Raw genomic sequence first — 19298 nt, 5'->3', positions numbered from 1 at the left:
TTTCAGGGAGCCCCCACCATCGGCACTGCGCTGCTTCTATGCACACGCTTCATGCACCAGAAAGTTCCTTGTGGGCTGTGTCTCACCGGAACTGGCGCACCGGAGAGGCCGAATGGTCTGGTACGAAAGCGACCGGGGCCCTTGGGAGATCCCAGGCCGATGAGAGTGAGGCAGGCTGTGGGCACGGCCCCATGTGGCCATTCGCTAAACCGCGGCACTAATGGAATTGGGTTCAGTTATCGGCGTCTCACACAGCCATGATCCTATCCCAGTAATCGAAAGCATTTTATGTCTTTTAAAAAATGGATGATCTGTTGTGTTTCCAATGAGGTTCCGTGGCTGTTGGGGCTTAGCATAGCAGCGCTGCCATTTTAAGAGGTATCTCTCCGCGTTCATATTTTATGGGCACAGGGTAGACCCACACAGCCATGCACACACACATATACTCTTCTAGACAAACACAGTTTATTCCGTGGCTGTCAGCATGGCTGTGTGTGTGTGGGAGACAGACGGGGCCCTTGTAGCGGTTGCTGTCTCGCAGTAAATACTAGCACGCTGGTGGATTTTCACCAAATACTGTAAGCGGTATTTTGTGCCAGTGGGATCATGGAAGGGGAAAGTTCTGCACAAAAGTCATGTCTGAAGATCAAAGCCACATTGGCACAAAATTCAAGGCATTGTAGAGGGTACCGCAACCGACTAAAGATCCAAAACCCGCCTTTTGTTCTCTGGTAGCAAGAGCGCAGCATGGGCAAGCCTTAGGTAGTGGCTCCGTTTGGTAATGAGGCCTAATGATCTTGGGTTCATCACCGTGGAAACAAACAGCCTCCGTGTCAGCAAAGCCATTCATCTGGCTGGATGCGGCTCCGGCTGCTCCAGGATTTGCCCGTGTGGCTCGACTTGATCCGCGCCGCGAAACGTGAGACTGTAATCACTGGTACCGTAAACTGAGGATGGATGCCAAAAACAGGGAAAGCAGCACACAGACACTAAGACCAACCCAGTTTGTAAACTGTTTGCTTATCAAATGCCAGTTAAAAAGTATAAGAAGGCAAACCAGCGGAACACGAGCCTCGCTGGGGATGAGGAGCTTGGGGATCAGATTAGTATTGATCATTCACCTTAAGCCTGAGTTTGAATTAGAAGATTGGTGCTTAATGTCATGCACAGGGAGCAGGTTTGAGTACGAGCTCCGATTACCATGGAAAAACTCGTAGAAAGGATTTACCGCAGTAGGACAGCCAGCATACTACCCCCCCCCAATAAAAAAACACCCACATCTCCCTCCAACGCCGCCCCTTGATTCCCTCCAAATGTGTTTGCGGCTCCGATGTTTAATTCAGTTTCCACTCCAGCTCCGATTTTATAGCACACGCATTAAAAATGGTAATAGGTAGCCCAAAGTGATATTATATTATTCTGTGTATTTTTAATGAACCTTCTGTTTGAATCGTCCCCCCCCTCACCACCGCCACCCATCACCTACCCATCCATTCTGCCCTCTCCCCAGTCCGCAACAAGTTCCCCGCCACATCTGCGGAGCGCCACGTTTGCCTTGGAGAGTAACGGCCCTCCGTCGGCACCGGGTGCCGGAGCGGGATGCCGAGGCCCCGCGGCGGCATGAAGCCCGGGCAGCCGGATCCTGGCGCCTTGCCTAATGACAGCAAACCCTTCTTGAAGTTTCACTTTTGATCTTCGGGAGTCAACACTAGCTTTCCCTGTGCCTCTGACAGATGGGCCCTTAAATTTATCAAATAAAGAATTGGCCTCGCAACATAGTTTTAATTAATATTGGCTCTTTTAACATGACAGAATACTTAATTAAAAAAGCACTTACTGTACAAATCCGGCAGCCCCTCGTTGCGAATGAAAGACCTTTGCCTGGTGGGAGACGTGCCGATAAGCGCCCAGCTTCCCCCTCTGGGAGCCGTGGAGCCCTTAAAGAGCCCTTTCTGGGGACGCCGACCGTGACGTTCTCAAACCTTCTTTCTTCAGAAGAAAGCCGTCGTCAGTTAGACATGCTAACTCCCGTCTTTCTGCAGGGTTTTTGATGCGGCACACTGGTGTTTCACGGTTTCCGTGGCGCCCCCTGTCGCGTTCTGTTGGTTGCTCTCGGTTACCGGCCACCTAGTGGATCTTCATGTGTCTCTTCTGTGTGTCTTGGCCTCTCAGTAGGTTAATGAATGCTGCTAGTTGTAGTTATTGGTAGGGATGGTTCTCCTGAAAAATGTCCCCCTTCTGTCCCACAATGCAGTGCTGGCCCGGGACTGTGACAGTGGCCTAAACGCAGAGGTCTCCTATTTCATCCAGAGTCCAGACTTTGACGTTAATGGCCAGGGTGTGGTGAGTCCACGGCATACGTTGGACTACGAGCGACCCAACCACATGTATGAGTTTGTGGTGGTAGCGGTGGATCGCGGCACTCCGGCCCGCACCGGCACCGCCTCCGTCCGGATCCGTCTGGCCAACGTCAACGACGAGGTCCCTGTCTTCTCCCAAGCCGTGTACGTGCCCCCTGTCGCTGTGTCGTGATGGGAAGTATCTCAGCTCCTGATTGACATCTCAGCTGAGTGTCTGTCGGCCATCACTGCCCCCTGCAGGTATAAGACCTTTCTGTCTGAGGACGCGGGACCGGAGACGCTGGTAGCCATCGTCCACGCCAAGGACCCGGATGGGGACGCGGTAACGTACGCCATCACCGGGGGCAACGAGGACAGCAACTTCGAGCTAGACAATCAGAAGGGTGAGTAAGGACGCGAGACAAGAAATCCTCCCCACTGCCTCACCACCCCCCCGGTCCTCCAATTAAGTTGACTGCAGTTGCTCGGGTAACAGAGATCACCGAGAAAGACCCCCCAGACAGCATAGAAAGCAAGCAAAGGACCCCCACTATGCTCAACAAAAAAGCCTCCCCTTATATGAACAAACAGACCCTGTGCTTGTTTTCATTCGCTTTTTTAACCCTTTCTTTGCTTGCCGGCCTCCTTTCTCCCTCCGCCATCCCGAGCTCTTCAGAGGCAAGGCTGCGGCGAGGTGCACGCCGAGCGGGGGGGGGGCTCTGAGCAGCCCCTCCTTGACCAGCCCGTTACAGGCCAGCCACACAGATGGCCCTCGGCTCACTCACTGTTTAACTGTGAAAAGTTGTCACTTCAAAGACTCAGAGGCATTTTATTTATTCTCTGCCCACCCCCTTCCCGGCAACATATTTATTTATTTTTCCGCTGGAGCTTCATGGGGGAAAAGCCATCAAAGATACTCAGAGCCAAAGCGTCTGTTGTAGCAGATTGTAAAGGCTGTGCATGAGGGCGACTCTCTCCCTTCACGGTAAACACTCCGCTTTCTGCTCTGTTTTTGTCTGCCTCCGCTTGCCGGCATCCTCAGAGGCGACGTTCGGCTCGGTTCCGAGTTTGGGCCGCCGTTTGATGTTTGCGGAACCGGACGCATCTGTCCCGGTGGTCGAACCGCAGTGGGCCCGTTATGAGCCTGACCTCGTCCTCCCCCAACCCAGGAATCATCAAACTGCGCAGAAGCCCTCCCCCCAGGCTGCGGGGCCCCCAGTACATCCTGAACATCACGGCCACGGACGACAATGCTTCCGGTGGGCCCCACCCACTCAGTAGCTCCGCCCAGGTCATCGTGGGCATAAACGACATCAACGACAATAAGCCCGTCTTCGACGAGGTGAGACCCGGGTGACCAGAGATGCACACGGTGAGAATTAAGGGGTAGAGCTCGCTGTCAGGTCGGGTCTGAACTGGGATCTGGGCTGTGGGGGCTGAGAGGGTGACAGCTGCTGGTGGAACATCTGAGCAGCTTCCTGGCCCTACTGGGGCCCGGTGGCGCTCAGCCGTGGAGAAGGTCCAAACCACCACAGCGGAAATGAATATTTCAGCGAGGAGCCCCTAGACGAGCTGCCGGGAGCTCAGAGGGCTGGCGGCACTGGGAGTGCTGGATTCCGTGGCGTGACTGAAGCTGAGGTCCCAGAACAGGAACCACTGCCAGTCCGGGCCTGGTACTGGGCCTTGATCAGTCGCCTAATTATCCAGCTGTACAAACAGGTGAAAACACGGACCTGAGTCGTGTGGCTGCCCATCATGAAACACCTCAAGAGCGGAGGGGGCTGAACTGGTTTTGCTGGTGTGGCTTCACAGAAGTGATGGTGTCCCTGCATCCCTGACACGGCTCTGATTAATGCTCCAGCGCAGCCCCCATGTGCAGTGCGACCTGATGCTCGGCATTGGGCCGTCGCATGGGGGCCGACGGGGTCAGGGAGGGTCACCAGCACATTCGCCACACTGTCATTTTACATGAAAGGCTCCTTTGTCTTTGAAATATTAATGCAAGGTCCTGGGTGACTGGAGGGCTGCCAGCATGCCTGTGTCTGTCTGTCTCTGTCTGTCTGTCTGTGTCTGTCTGTCTCTGTCTGTCTGTGTCTGTCTGTCTGTGTCTGTCTGTCTGTCTGTGTCTGTCTGTCTGTGTCTGTCTGTATGTATGTGTCTCTCTGTGTGTCTGTCTGTCTGTCTCTGTCTGTCTGTCTCTGTCTGTCTGTCTGTATGTGTCTCTCTGTGTGTCTGTCTGTCTGTCTCTGTCTGTCTGTCTCTGTCTGTCTGTCTGTATGTATGTGTCTCTCTGTGTGTCTGTCTGTCTGTCTCTGTCTGTCTGTCTCTGTCTGTCTGTCTCTGTCTGTCTGTCTGTATGTATGTGTCTCTCTGTCTGTCTGTCTCTGTCTGTCTGCCTGTGTCTGTCTGTGTCTGTCTGTCTGTGTCTGTCTGCCTGTGTCTGTCTGTATGTATGTGTCTCTCTGTGTGTTTGTCTGTCTCTGTCTGTCTGTCTCTCTGTGTGTCTGTCTGTCTGTCTGTGTCTCTCTGTGTGTTTGTCTGTCTCTGTCTGTCTGTCTGTGTGTCTGTGGGTGTCTGTATGACAGCTCCTCTGTACAGGCCCCTGCCCTCCAGGCCCCCAGTCTTGCCCCCTGGTCCCCAAGCCCCCCCTCCCCAGTAACCCCCATGATCCAAACCCATGTCATCCCCACAGTGCCAGAACTACAGCCTGAGCACCTGGGTCCTTGAGAACCAGCCGCTGGGGACCTTTGTGCTGCGGGTGCAAGCCCACGATGCCGACATCAGCGCCAACGGGCAGGTCCGATATGGCATCATGCACCGTGACAGCGCCTCCTCCGGCTTCGCCATCGATCCCGAGACCGGTAGGTAGAGTGGCCGTGCCGGGTTTGGGGTGTGTGTGCGGCTCCATTCAGGTGCGTGTCCCTCTAACATGCCATGCGTGCGGCTTGCCGTAGGTGTCATCAGCACCACGGCGAGCTTCGACCGTGAGCGCCAGCGGGAATACACCCTGTCCGTCACGGCCACCGATCTCGCCGAGGAGCCGCTCATCGGCATCTGCCAGGTCACCGTGCTCATCGCCGACCAGAATGACAACGACCCCAAGTTCGAGAACAGCCGATATCAGTGTGGGTACCTGAGCGGGGAGGTGATCCGGCACCAGCCGCTTATCGGCCGGGCCTGAGGGTCATGTGATTAGGGGTCAGAGGTCATCCGTCCGTATTAATGTATGTATTAATGTATTAATACTTCTTGGGCATCCAGTCTACACACGTTTTAGCTCAAATTATTCTTATAAAGTAACGGTTGGTAAATCATCAGAATTTAATCCGCAGTATCTCTGAAGCCCTTTGGTGGAATGAACCGTGTTTTATTAAACACCCATTTGAGAAGCTCGAAAATGCTCTCCGAGTCACTCAAGAAGCGTTGATTCATTAAGCATCACCAACGGCATGCTGGGACATTGCCTGGATCTGACAAGAGGCTCCTCCTTCCCGTAGACTTCCTGCGCGAGGACACACCCGTGGGGACCAGCTTTCTGCGTGCGGCCGCCCACGATGATGACCAGGGGGCCAACGCCGCCATCACCTACTCGCTGTCCCCCCACCAGCCTGCCTACTTCCACATCAGCCCCAGCACCGGCTGGATCTACGTCAAGCAGCCCATCTCGCAGGTGGGGGGCGCTGCGGGCGCGTGTGACTCACTGTGCGTGCGTGTGTCCATATGTTTGTTTGAGAGTGTATGCATCTGTGTCTGTGTGTTTATATATCTGTGTGCTTGTTTCAATGTGTGTGTCTGTGTGTGTATTTGTATATATTTGTATTTGTGTGTGTATCTGTGTATATTTCTGTTTGTGTATATGTGTATTCATGTGTGGCTGTGTGTGTGTATTTGTATTTGTGTGTATTTGTATGTGTGTGCGCATGTGTGTGTGTGTGCGTGTGTGTGTGCACATGCGTGTGTGTGTGACTGTGCACGTGCGTGTGTGTGTGTGACTGTGCACGTGCGTGTGTGTGACTGTGCACGCGCGTGTGTGTGTGTGTGTGTGTGTGGCATCGCCATCCTGGCTCGTCACGCCTCACGCAGCCCCCTGTGGAAGCACCTGCCTGGCTCTGTGTCTCCCAGAGCCGCACCACACAACCCGTCTTCCCACAATCCTCAGTCATCACAGCCTGTGCTTGTTCCCTCTCCGGGTGCCAATTAGACGCAGCATGACCCAGCAGCAGTAGCCTGTCTTGCTGTCTCTCTCGCCACACGCTTGTGTATTTATATATCTGACGGGCAGGTAGGGATTCTTCTCACACAGGCATAAATGCATTAATGAGGGCAGGTTTCCACAGCGCGGTGCTCCTGGTGGAGGGGCGCTGACGCCGCCCCATGACGCTTTATTTATAGAGGAAGACCGCGAGCCCCCCCACCCCCCCGCCGCCTGCCTGCCACCGGCTTCTCATCCCACCCCATCACGTTGTTCGCCTATGTTTTTCCGGATTTGTGGGACGTTGCAAGAGTTTGCTTTTACCGAAGTGCCTGAGCCCTCGTCCTTCCGCCATGGAGTGCTGCCCACTCCTTTTATTTAAACTACTTTCCTTAAAGATGTTAGCCCCCCCTGCCCCACCCCCCACCGAGGGGGCGGTCAACGTGGACATCAGCCCTCTTTTGTCATGGCTAATTAGTGTAATCGTTAGCTGTTGGAGCCCAGGGAGTGGGGGCTAGTGGGTGTTCCCTGTTTTTGCTTTCTCCTCCGTAACACCCCAGTGAGCTCAAGGCTGCTGAGGGGGGGCAGAGTCCTGGGGGATTTGGGTGATATTTCAGGTGACTTATATTAGACCATTTCTGTAGGCTTCATGTCTGACACCTTTTTTGCTCGATGATATCTCTGTGGTGGTGATGGACATGAGCTCAGACAAGGCCTGAGGACCAGAGCTAGGACGATGGGGGGGGGGAGGTGGAGGGACAGCGACAGGGAGACAGGGGGAGTGAAAGGAACAGGGAGATGTGGGGAGTGAAAGGAACAGCGAGAGGGAGATGGGGGGAGTGAAAGGAACAGCGACAGGGAGACGGGGGAGTGAAAGGAACAGGGAGATGGGGGGAGTGAAAGGAACAGCGACAGGGAGACGGGGGGAGTGAAAGGAACAGCGAGAGGGAGACGGGGGAGTGAAAGGAACAGCGACAGGGAGATGGGGGGAGTGAAAGGAACAGCGACAGGGAGATGGGGGGAGTGAAAGGAACAGCGACAGGGAGATGGGGGGAGTGAAAGGAACAGCGACAGGGAGATGGGGGGAGTGAAAGGAACAGCGAGAGGGAGATGGGGGGAGTGAAAGGAACAGCGACAGGGAGATGGGGGGAGTGAAAGGAACAGCGACAGGGAGATGGGGGGAGTGAAAGGAACAGCGACAGGGAGACGGGGTCAAGCACGTCTTTTAATCGGCTTGTTGTTCTGACGTAGTGCATTATGGTGAGAATAGGGCTCCCTGCTTAATGCCACGGGACGCCAGGAGGTGTGGAGTCTGGTCATGTGATCACATGTCCGTCAAGCAGAGTTTTACTGCCAACTTCAGCTCAGCGGACTCTTCTTCCATTATTAATGCTACAGTGTTCGTTTTAATGAAACAGCGTCGGGGGGGGGGGGGGGGTCCTCTCGTCTTTCTTCTGTGAAGTCCTGGCCTTGAAAGTCAAATTAAGAAGCAAAATAGATGGCAGCATTGTGAATAAATCTATCTGCTCTTCAGCACAATGTACTTCTGAGGTTCTCCTGCTAAGGTTCCATGAATAATGCTGACTTTTCTTTGCTGCATATGTCAGTGTTTTTTTCTGTCTCGATGATCCTCGTAACGAAGATGCCGAAGGTCGCTTTGGGCCATAATTCGTCTTGGTACGGCAGTATCATGGTGGGTCTGCCGATAGCAGCGGTTCTCCGGCACTTAGTGAAGGGGCACCCTCTCTGTCCACCCTCCCCTCCCCCACCCCCGGAGCAGACGTCCCGCATCAGCCAGCAGATCATCGCCACAGACGGGGGGAACCGAAGTGTATCGGTGGAGCTGACCGTCATGATCACCAACATCTACAACCAGCCCCCTGAGTGGGAGCGGGCGGAGTACTCGGTCACCATTCCGGAGAACACGGTGCGGGACACCACGATCGTGGTGAGTCTTCACCGGCGTGGCCTCTCATGCCCCACCCCCCCCCCCACCGTCTCTCCTGAATCCGCCGCCCCGCAGCCAACACCTCAGTATGCACACTTACTTTGACATTTATTTTATTTCTTACAAGAAAAGGCTCCTAGCGCTCATGTCTCTGAATGACGCAGAGACAGGGCCAGGGGCGGCCTTCCCCGCCGAGGGCTTTCATCGTCAGCGCCGGCACTTTCCGCAGGAGCAGCTGAACGCACTCCGGCGTGCATGGGTCCCGGCGCGGCCGCACGCCACAAATGACACATCACTCGCGTTGCTCCCAGTCATCCCGGCTTCTTCTGTGAACCGTCGGGTTTGGGTTGATTCCCCCCCCCTCCCACACACACACCTTCTAGCCTTCCCACAAAATATACTCCTGGGTTAGTGTGGCAGCATGTGATGCCCAGCTGACTGTGGTAATTAGACCACAGTGGGTGGGGGATGGCGCTTGGGGGTCGTGGGCAGAGCTCGCGAGTTGAGGGCGGAGCTTGGGGTTGAGGGCAGAGCTTGGGGGTTGAGGGCGGAGCTTGCGAGTTGAGGGCGGAGCTTGCGAGTTGAGGGCAGAGCTTGCGAGTTGAGGGCGGAGCTTGGGGTTGAGGGCGGAGCTTGCGAGTTGAGGGCAGAGCTTGCGAGTTGAGGGCGGAGCTTGGGGTTGAGGGCGGAGCTTGCGAGTTGAGGGCAGAGCTTGCGAGTTGAGGGCGGAGCTTGGGGTTGAGGGCGGAGCTTGCAAGTTGAGGGCGGAGCTTGCTGGTCCTTGATCGCAGCTTCAAACTCAGTCCCACTTCTCTCATCACTGGGAATCGTGTGTAACAAAGATCATTAATTATCATACTCCCCCCCACTGATGACGAACAGCATCTATGGTCTGCAAAGGGCTCTTTACACATAAACACACAAAGCCTCACACTGATGCTCTCCAGCCTCCTCACTCTCAGTGGCGCAGTTTAAACTCAGTGGCTGCTGAGCCCTAATTACCAAGGTGAGAAAATTCTGAAAATTCATGGTACAGGTAGAAAAGTATCCAAGTATGTATCTTGTATTTTTTTGTTTCTCTTTGCAATATATGAAAACCCATATATGTATGTCTGTGTGTGTGTGTGTGTGTGTGTGTGTATTTATGAAATGTACTATGTGACGACTTGCTTGTGAAACTTCATCGTCGTACCAGTCAAGACGGTGCCGTCCGCCATGAGAAGACAGAGCTACTGCTGCCGGCAGCCTTTCGGCCTCCGACAATGATGCCACACGCGGGCACTTTCTGCCCGGCGACAGCCGCCGCGCTGAGTATCGCTAATTAGATTATTAGCGGCTAGATGGCTAATGGCCACTCATCCTTTATTTTACCCATTTTCTGAATGATTATAGTCAAGCTTCTTCTTCCCTGTAAATACCGTATTTACTCTGCAGTGAGCAGTAACTGCTGCTTAAAATCTGTGCTGTGCATTGGGGAACCCCTACAGTAATTCATCCTTGGAACTCAAAATACAAATTAGGCTCGTTAACAGTGTAACACATTCACGTGCCGCACGTCGCCGCTTCATTGTTTTTTCTTTCCGTTCTCATATCCATTATCTTTCTCTCTGTCTCTTAATTAAAAATTTAAATATCAGTGGTCTCAGTGCGGAATTATCTTAAGGAACAATGATTAGTAAATTCCAAGCAGCGTAATTGCAACCTTGAGTAAATAATTAAGAGGCCGCGTTCCCAGGCCTGCATTGGATTATGGGAATATCGCTGTATCCGCGGCAGTCTGCCAGGTAGATCAGGGGATAAATTAATAACGGCATCTTCTTAGGGTCGGGAAAGTTTGTATTTTGCAAGCAGATAATCATAATTAATCATTTAAATGAATTCTAACTGTTATGAATATTTAAAAATAATTTTCCCCCAGACCTGTGAAATCATGAGAATAATCGCATCTGAAATGTATAGTGAGCATACCTGTAAGATCCCCATTCGCTACATGGATGTGTCCCGAACAGCGGCTCCTCGTGGAGCGGGGCCTGCCGGGGGGGTAGGACAATGCGGTAATTAGCCGTCGTCTCCTCTGCTCCTCGTCTGCTTGATACCATCCCTCTGCGGCCCGGTACGGCTGCCTGGCGGGAAGAAGCAAGCCGCAGCAGTCAGCTGGGTCCGCTCACACAGATACACACACACACACACACACACCTGCATTAATTACAATGCATTTAATATGAAGATGCTATTTCATTTGGATATAGTGGCAGGTGACCGGCTGCAGTTGTATCCACAATAAGCTTCAGAATTATCGCAAGAATCATTTACTTTTATTTAGCAGACAAACCTACTTGGATACGTTGTAGACTATATTTGCTAATTTGACTTCCACTGCTGCCCCCTAGAGGACAGGCTCCCCCTTCGGGTCTGGTTAGGGTTAGGGCTTCCTCTGCTGCCCCCTGGAGGACGGGCTCCCCCTTTGGGTCTGGTTCCCCCCAAGGTTTCTTCCTTCTAGGGAGCTTTTCCTTGCCACTGTCACCTCTGTCTTGCTCACTGGGGGCTTTGGGTAGGACAGTGTGAAGCACTTTGAGACGATGAAATGTGCAAATGTGCTACCGGAGTAAGATGAGACAAAGAAAAGCCCCTACATGTAAGTTATGATTGTTCTCCAAGCTGGTTGATGTGTTCTACAAGAGCCTAGTGCTGGAAGATGGATCTGGACTGAGCTGGACCTGCTGGTTCTGGGTCAGGTCCCGGGAGCAGCCCTGAGGACACCCCGAGTCGTACAAAATGGTAAAACGTGGTGTAAGGACATGATTGTGCCGTGTTGTGACTCAGCAGACCACGTGTGACAAGCGATCACGCAGAAGGCAGGTGTGCAGGTCAGAGGGGCGCGTGTAGCCAGGCAGCGGTACCAGTGGAGCCTGTCCCCCCCCCCCCATCGCTCAGCAGGCAGGGGTCGGGTCGGGCGATGTGTGTCACGGCTCAGTGAGTACTGCTGTCCCTCTTGCTACCAGAGTGCATGTAGCAGCGTGTTCATTCAAATCCGCTCGCAGCTCGACCCATTTCAACAGCTGGGTTTTATGTCCTTGCACAAATTTTACTGGTTCTCTCATGGGATTTTAAATGACAGCCTTTGGTCAACAAGTGCAGCATTTTGCCGTGAAACCCACAGGCTCTGATGCAGCTGAACAGCATTGTGGATGAGGTGGACATGCTGTAGGTCTCACTGGAAACGTGCCTCCCCAGTAGTGAGTATGAGGGTCACGGAGCAGGGTGACTCATTCGGGGAGCCGTAGCCCCTTTGTGTGCGACGCTGATGGATGTGACCGTCCTCTCGTGGGTTCTGTTAGCACGTGTGAAGCTTTTAAAACTCTGCCGTGTTTTCCTGAGATCCCCTCGAGTCGTTCACTGCTGCACGCTGTACTTTAGCATTGAAGAGAAAGGTTCCGAAGAAGAGATGTGGCCTCCAAACAGAAAGCCGCGTGGTGGATGGCAGGGGGGCGGATGGATGCCGTTAGCTGGTCTCTCCGTGTCCTGGTGTGGGGGACAGCGATAGACCCTCCGTGTCCTGGTGTGGGGGACAGCGATAGACCCATCTGTCTCTTGCCGTAATGTCAGCTTCGACAGCTGCCACGGATCACAAAAGCAGAGCAAAGCCTTGCATACGGGGTTAAGCTGGATCTGCCAATACCGGCTCACTACAGAATGAAACAGATCGAGTGTGGACTCTGTATTTCTCCGCAAGCATACTGGACCGTTCAAGTGTTCTCGCGTATCCATTTTAAGTCATCTTTCATTGCCAAAGACCAAAACTCAAGAACAGAGTCACAGAGGACGGTAGAAATCCTCAGATGTCATTCTTGCCCCAAATATCAAGGACACATCGGTTGTATCCTCACCAAACGAGACCAACCCCATTATTTATTGCATCCCAAGTTCATTCTTAGGAGGCAAGTTAGCAAGACCGGTCTTGTGGTCTTGCTAAGACCACAAGTACGGTCTTTGCGTTCTTTGCTTCCTGTGGTGTGGACAGCAGCGACCTGGCTCACGTCTCTGATGTTGTCGGTACACTCTTGCTAACCATTCACGTTATTTTCTGTAAGGTTTAGCCAAACTTCCATTGTGAGTTTCCTGTATCAATTATAGATTAGCCCCTAAATTCCACAGACACACACAGTAATGTCCACGGTGTCTCATTCTCACAGACCATAAAAGCCACGTCGCCCTTGGGTGACCCCCGGGTGACCTACAACCTGGAGGAGGGGCAAGTTCCGGAGACCAACATGCCCGTGCGCTTCTACATCAAGCCCAACCGGGCCGACGGCTCCGCCTCCATCCTGGTGGCCGAGCCTCTGGACTTCGAGGTCACGCGGTTCTTCACGCTGCGGGTCCGGGCGCAGAACGTGGCTGCCGTACCGCTGGCATCCTTCACCACTGTCCATGTTAACCTCACAGGTGAGGGGGCTCGCTCGGTTCCTGGAGAAGGACCTTGTGACCTTTGACACCATTAGACTATCTGCTGTGTAAGTCCATTGTCATCCCAGCCAGTCAGATAATCAAATTAACAAAAATTTACATTACACAATCGTGATGGAGATGTTAAACGTCCACATAAGCAGTTCTGAATTTAGTTGGAAGGGGGCCCTGGGTCAACGTTATTGTGGGAGCCCTACCTACAACACAAAATAAGTCAAAATGGGGCTGGAACAACCTCCAGACAAACGTTCACAAACTGCAGGCCCTGGGCTACAGCCCAGATTAACCTGTGCAGACGGCCAGTCTTGCCCGTAACTAGCTCAGCGTAACAGTGATATCCCAGCATCACCATCTGAGAATCATTGACCTGAATTACTGCTCTCACCCACCGAAAGCTGCTCCCCACAGAGGCTGGTAAATCTCCCAGCATCCAACCTGTTTAGATTATGTTAGCGATTATGTTCTGTCTGCAGCAAAGTGATGCTTTTTTCCACTCATATTTCTAATGGTGAAGCTGAGGCACTATTGTTGCACATGAAAGTCACTCTTGTGTGGGGCCAGCGCAGTAAGTGTCGGCTTGGCCGATCGGCGAAGGGCCCTTTCTGCCAGCCGCAGCACTTGACAATGCATTATCATTAATTAAGGGGAAAATGGAAATTGAAATGTAATGAAACAGAAGACAAAGGGCCCTCGAAGCTCATTATAGATGTGGTGTAATCAGCGGTCTGCAGGGAACAAAAGACGCGTCGCTCATCGGTAACGAGGCGCGTGGCATGACCTGAGGGTCTTCATATCCGCCGCCCACCAACGGGCGGCTCACCAGTGCCGCGTCTGACAGGACACCCATCGTGTCCTGGCCGTCCCGGCTCGCGTTGGTGACCTGCCCTTGTGTGCGTGCGTGTCCGCAGACGTCAACGACAACGTGCCGTTCTTCATGTCGCCCACGTACGAGGCCACTGTCCCCGAGGGGGCCGACATCGGCACGTCGGTGATCCAGGTGTCTGCCGTGGACCTGGACTCGGACCTCCACGGCACGGTGAGGATCTCAGACCTGATTCTGGAAAGAGCCGTGGAATTTCTACGGTGCCCAATTTAGAGTAAAGAGCCAGTACATTATTCTACATTATTCTGAGAGAGAAACCCTGCCTGGACAAATGTGCTATCGGAGTAAGATGGCCGCCCCCCCCGCCTGGCCGACCACCCCCCCCCCACTGCCTGCCCCCCCCCCCCCTGCCTGGCCCCTTACTCATTGTGATCGAATTAAAAAAGCAACAGATGAGACAGATGCTCTGTGCACACAGTGTGTAAGAGAGACACAAGGAGTGTGTAAGAGAGACGTAATGAGTGTGTAAACATCACTCCCATTATAGATGTTTTTATAGTTTATGGTACTGAGCCTTCATAGCTAGTAAGGTTTGAGTCCATTTTCCAAAATTACATTACTTTTCTGAATATAATAAAATATAGAGTATTATTATTATTATTATGTGATAATACTATAGTGATGTATAGTCACATTATGTAATAACTGTATGCAGCCCATGCATTGGTGCATAGTAGCACTTAAAATGACAGTGAGGGTGTTCAGGACGTCATTCTCTTGTGGAACCTCTGATCACACTGACCACATGTGGCCCTAGATCAACTACATCATCCTGAAGGACCAGAGCGGAGACTCGCAGTTCTTCAGCATCAACGCCCACACAGGAGTCATCCACAGCCGCGCCTCCTTCGACAGAGAGCAGAAGGGCTCCTATCTGATCGAGGTCCAGTCGCAGGACGGCTCGGAGTCGGCCAGGCCGGGCCAGCAGGGGCAGCCCAACACAGGTGCCGGTCCGACCCGTTCTCCAGACTCACCCCTAACTGTTGCCAACGTCTCCTTCAGGGAGGGACAGGGCAGTAGGTGCTGCCATAATCCTCCCTGTAATCAGTTTCGGCTTTAGCCTTTAGGATTCCTTTGTTGTTTAAGTTTCCGGCTGAGTGATGATGTACTGAGGGTCTATTTCTGAGTGCCTCCCAGTTTCTGCAACCTTTCCGCCACATGAAATATGATTTACCCATAACGAGCCCATTTGCCGTTCATCTCCTGACGCGCAGACACAGCCTACGTGCGGATCTTCATCACGGACGTCAACGACAATGCCCCCGCCTTCTCCCAGGCCGTGTACGAGATCAGCGTGGAGGAAGACCAGGAAGTGGGTTCCGCGGTCATCACTGTCACAGCCAACGACGAGGATGAAGGTAGCCGAGCGTCTGCGTGTGTGGCTGACGGAAGATTTGTGGAGCGTGGCGGAGGAGGAGGGTGTGGATATAGGATCCGCTGGAGGGGATCTGAGAGGCCTGGGGGGGGCTCCGGCGGCTCTCAGCGCCTTTGTTTACAGGCCACTCTTTGCCTGTTAGGCCCGATCCAGACGAGCACCGCAGAGGGGCTGAAAGAGACTCAGGGAAAGGGTTTTATTTTCAGAGCTCGTTAGCAAGTCCTCCCCAGCTAATGTAGGAGTCACTGTTTCAGGCCTCCCGGGGCAATTATGTGATGTTTCTTTGTTTTCTTTGTCCCTCGCTGCCTTCCAAGATTAATAAATAAATAGGAGCGAACTTTAATGACAGTGGCAAAATCCTGTGTGAAAATGGTGCTGGGTTTATTTTCACAGAATGTCACTTTTCATGGTGCCTTTGTGACATCGGAAGTGACAACTGATTTAGCACAAAGTTGCAAAACACGAGTGAGACCAACAAAAAAAAAAAAGCTGAGAAAATCCGGGTAAACAGCTTTTTTTGCCAATGTTCAGCACTACGCAGAGGTATCTAATGGCACCCTACGTTTCCACCGCTGTTTGAGATCAGGACAAAGGAGGTATTCTGTCGCTAAAGGCTTTTAAGAGGCAAACAGCTGAGATGACACTGAAGGGGGGCGCTGAGGGGGCGCTGAGGGACGCTGAGGGGGCGCTGAGGGGGCGCTGAGGGGGCGCTGAGGAACGCTCAGCCCCCAGCCCTGCCTGATCCTCCAGGCGTATCCTGCCTAGGGTCTGTGACCTGAACACGCCTCCTATCTGTCCATTAGAGTAATCAGTTCCTTCTCAAGTGTGACTAGACACCTCCATGACCTTGGGGCCCCCACCTCTGTCAGCCCGCCCAGGTGTCCGACTCAGCCGATGATCTGCATTAGTGGGAGATAATCCATAAATCATGACCGGATCCCATTATGAGGTGGGGCTTGCTGATTGTGCCCTCCCCTTACTCTGTGGTCTGTCCCCGTCCCCTTGATCTCTGGCCTGTCCCTGTCCCCTCACTTCATGGCCTGTCCCCGTCCCCTTACTCTGTGGTCTGTCCCTGTCCCCTTGCTCTGTGGTCTGTCCCCGTCCCCTTACTCTGTGGTCTGTCCCCGTCCCCTTACTCTGGTCTGTCCTTGTCCCCTCACTTCATGGCCTGTCCCCGTCCCCTTACTCTGTGGTCTGTCCCCGTCCCCTTACTCTGTGGTCTGTCCCCGTCCCCTTACTCTGGTCTGTCCCCGTCCCCTCACTTCATGGCCTGTCCCTGCTCTCCTAATCTTGTTCTTGTCCCTTCGCTTCACAACCTGTCTCCAGCCCCTTGTCCCTCGCTCTGTCCCCGTCCCCTTGCTCTGTCCCCTCTGTTTCCTATAGCTTCACAGCCTGTCCCTGTCCTGTCACGGGTGCGCTGGGACCCCGTCAAAGGTCCTGGCACCTCCATTTGTTGGTAATGAGGAAGTCCAAGCACCGAATCAGCTTCACAGACCAAAAACGAAAGCAGGGCTTAGCGAGCTGGCCTCCACCATGCAGAGAGGCGCTCCCTGTGATGAGTCATAGATCATGGATGGAACCCACAATCCCGTTAATGTCCAACTAAAGTGGCGGGCGCAGAAGCCCCTTCGCACCGTTTTTGGCTCTCTCTCCAGTCGGCGGTGCGTCAGCGTCTTTGGCACACAGCCCTCTTCTTCCTGTTTGACCTCCGAAGTGAAGCTCTCCTTTGTTTTATTTATGATACCCTGAGGTTCTGAGATAACAGAGCTTGTTACATTCATGCCTCCTTCGCTCGCTGCCTCCGCATGGCAAGATGGGCTCTCTGAGACCGGGAGGACGCTCCCCGCAGTACCAGCGATCCAGGCAGCCATGCCCTGTTCAGGACAGAAGGTTTCTACAAACAGGCTCCCGCAAGGCGCTGTATGCTAACGAACCTCGTCGTCATGCCCGCTAGCATGCTAGCTGTTAGCGAAAGACACGTGCGTGAGAGGGTCGCTCAGATTCAGCCCGCCCAGGACGTCCTACAGCCCAGGAACAAGACCAGCGTGACCCACGAGAAGAAGAAATACAAGATATATATGTTTGCACCTCTGGAGAATGTTTTTGATGGCCGTGCTTCATTTTTAGGCTCTTCTGTAACTGCAGCCAGCTTCTGCAGTTGGCTAGCAGTCTGCGATGGTCAGGAACAAAAGTGCAAATCAGAATCCGATCCCCTCAACACTTCTACCGCTGCTCCAAAAAACACATCAAATGACTTTCCATTAGACCTAAATTTTTTTTTACTGCATTCAGTATGGTGATGGGGAATCGAAATAATTAGGGATGGATCCGAAGGGAGCGGGGGGGCGGGGGGAGGGGGGTTTATGGGGCCTTTAAATGTTTCATAAGGCTGATTAGCTTCCCCTGCTTTGTCAGGTCTTCATTCAGCCAGGGACCGGCTATCATCAAGGGTAGAAAATGCATGAAACGAACAAGTTAATAGTAGAGTGTGCTGGTTTAACACGGGGGGGGGGGGGGCTGAATTGGCTGGATGGAGGGCACACTATGGGAATACAGCCACTCCAATGCATACCCCTCACTTCCCGACCCCTTCCTGCCTAGAAAGTTCTACCATCAGCAGAGAATCTGATTTGGACATTCTAGGATGTTTTAAGGTGAGGGGCCAACAGAGGAGCCCACCTTTACCCAATGATATGTTTTGAATCAGGGAGGGGCATTCCAGCTACCAATCAGCTTTCAGCTGAGGCCAGGGTCCCTGTGGCCCCGCCCCCCTCCTTCCCCTGTGCTGGAAGGAGGTGCCCAGAGTTTGACCGCAGTGGGTCAGACCCCCCCCCCGCGACACTGTGAGTCCTGCAGGTGCTTTAGCGCAGGTTGGAGTGTCATCGTCACACAGCCACGGGCCACCTATACACCTCCATCACTACACCAACAGAACGTTTAATGGCGGCTGCTGTGAAAACAGTTTGGATTAAAAAGAAAACATAAAGCACTAAATCTGTTTTTGAAAGGGGCGCAAGACCTCATCTCCCATTTGGGGGGGGGGGGGGGGACTGCCGTGTAAAATACGGTTATGGCCGTCTCGCAGTAAGGCGCGGCCTGATGAAATTTGCAGGATCTGATGTTACTGGGATAATAGCTGTCCCTCGTGATTTGTTTGTCTCGTGAAAAATTAATGGCGCACAGGGACTGGGGGCCGTGTGGATACGGAGGGGAGGCTGGAGCAGGGTTATTCATTATAGGTGCACGGTAATTATGCACGCAGTGGGACCTTGGTGAGGTTATGGCAGGACAGGATAACAGGTGGTGTGGGACCCCCCCGCCCCCCCACCCCAGGGCTCTTTGTGTCGCCCGACAGAAGCTGCTGTTACATCTAAGAGCCTGTTGTATCTAGGCACCATAACCCGAATTCTGCAGGGCAGGTATCCAGCTGTATGAACCCCTGTGAGCGAAATCATAAGCAACGATAACAGATGCGGTTTTATAAGTAACGTTAAGAGCTGTGGCCTGGGTTTGGTCTGATGTCTGCCTCCCCGGTTCCTGCCCAGGAGCGAACGCCAAGCTGAGGTACCAGATCACGGCGGGCGACGTGCTGGGTGCCTTCGACGTGGAGCCCGAGGTGGGCACGGTGTTCATCGCGCAGCCGCTGGACTACGAGGTCGAACGGCGCTATGAGCTGTTGCTGGTGGCCTCTGACGGCAAGTGGGAGAACCGGACGGCGGTGGTGGTGAACGTGGTGAACCGCAACGACGAGGCGCCGCTCTTCGGGCAGAACCAGTATCACGCGGCTGTCACCGAGGAGCTCAGCGGCGGGCCCGTGCTGGTGCTGGAGGTCAGGGGGGCGCCGAGGGCTCTGGGCGGTGGCTGGGTTATGGATGGACGGACAGACGGAGAGATAGATAGATGATGGATGGATAGATGGATGGATGGATGTGTATAAGTGGTTCTGATCCATTCAGACAGTCGGTGACCCCCCCCCCCCACAGGGTTGCAGACTTGTTTAATGAGGCGCTAATGAAAACAAAACAAGAGGGTGATGTAGGGTGGGGAAAAGGGAAAGAACAGTGACAGATCAGCATGGTGACAAAGCGCAGCTTTCG

General features: G+C 53.4%; 1 protein-coding gene across 2 annotated transcripts in view; it reads left to right on the top strand.

Annotated features, from left to right (window-relative positions):
- The window catches only part of LOC111835807 (neural-cadherin), an 84382-nt gene that overhangs the window by 47037 nt on the left and 18047 nt on the right, over window positions 1-19298 (top strand). For both annotated transcript variants that reach the window (XM_072716921.1, XM_072716920.1), the window contains exons 6-17: window positions 2255-2504; window positions 2601-2743; window positions 3509-3681; window positions 5032-5200; window positions 5294-5464; window positions 5837-6009; window positions 8312-8479; window positions 12673-12922; window positions 13852-13979; window positions 14584-14770; window positions 15041-15184; window positions 18747-19030. In XM_072716921.1, coding sequence (XP_072573022.1) covers window positions 2255-2504; window positions 2601-2743; window positions 3509-3681; window positions 5032-5200; window positions 5294-5464; window positions 5837-6009; window positions 8312-8479; window positions 12673-12922; window positions 13852-13979; window positions 14584-14770; window positions 15041-15184; window positions 18747-19030 — 2240 coding nt within the window. The remainder of the gene's footprint in view (window positions 1-2254; window positions 2505-2600; window positions 2744-3508; window positions 3682-5031; window positions 5201-5293; window positions 5465-5836; window positions 6010-8311; window positions 8480-12672; window positions 12923-13851; window positions 13980-14583; window positions 14771-15040; window positions 15185-18746; window positions 19031-19298) is intronic.

This window comes from Paramormyrops kingsleyae, chromosome 9, assembly GCF_048594095.1.
Source record: "Paramormyrops kingsleyae isolate MSU_618 chromosome 9, PKINGS_0.4, whole genome shotgun sequence".
NCBI classification, from domain to species: domain Eukaryota; kingdom Metazoa; phylum Chordata; class Actinopteri; order Osteoglossiformes; family Mormyridae; genus Paramormyrops; species Paramormyrops kingsleyae.
Note: the sequence above shows the minus strand (reverse complement) of the source record. Positions and strands in the feature narration are given on the sequence as shown.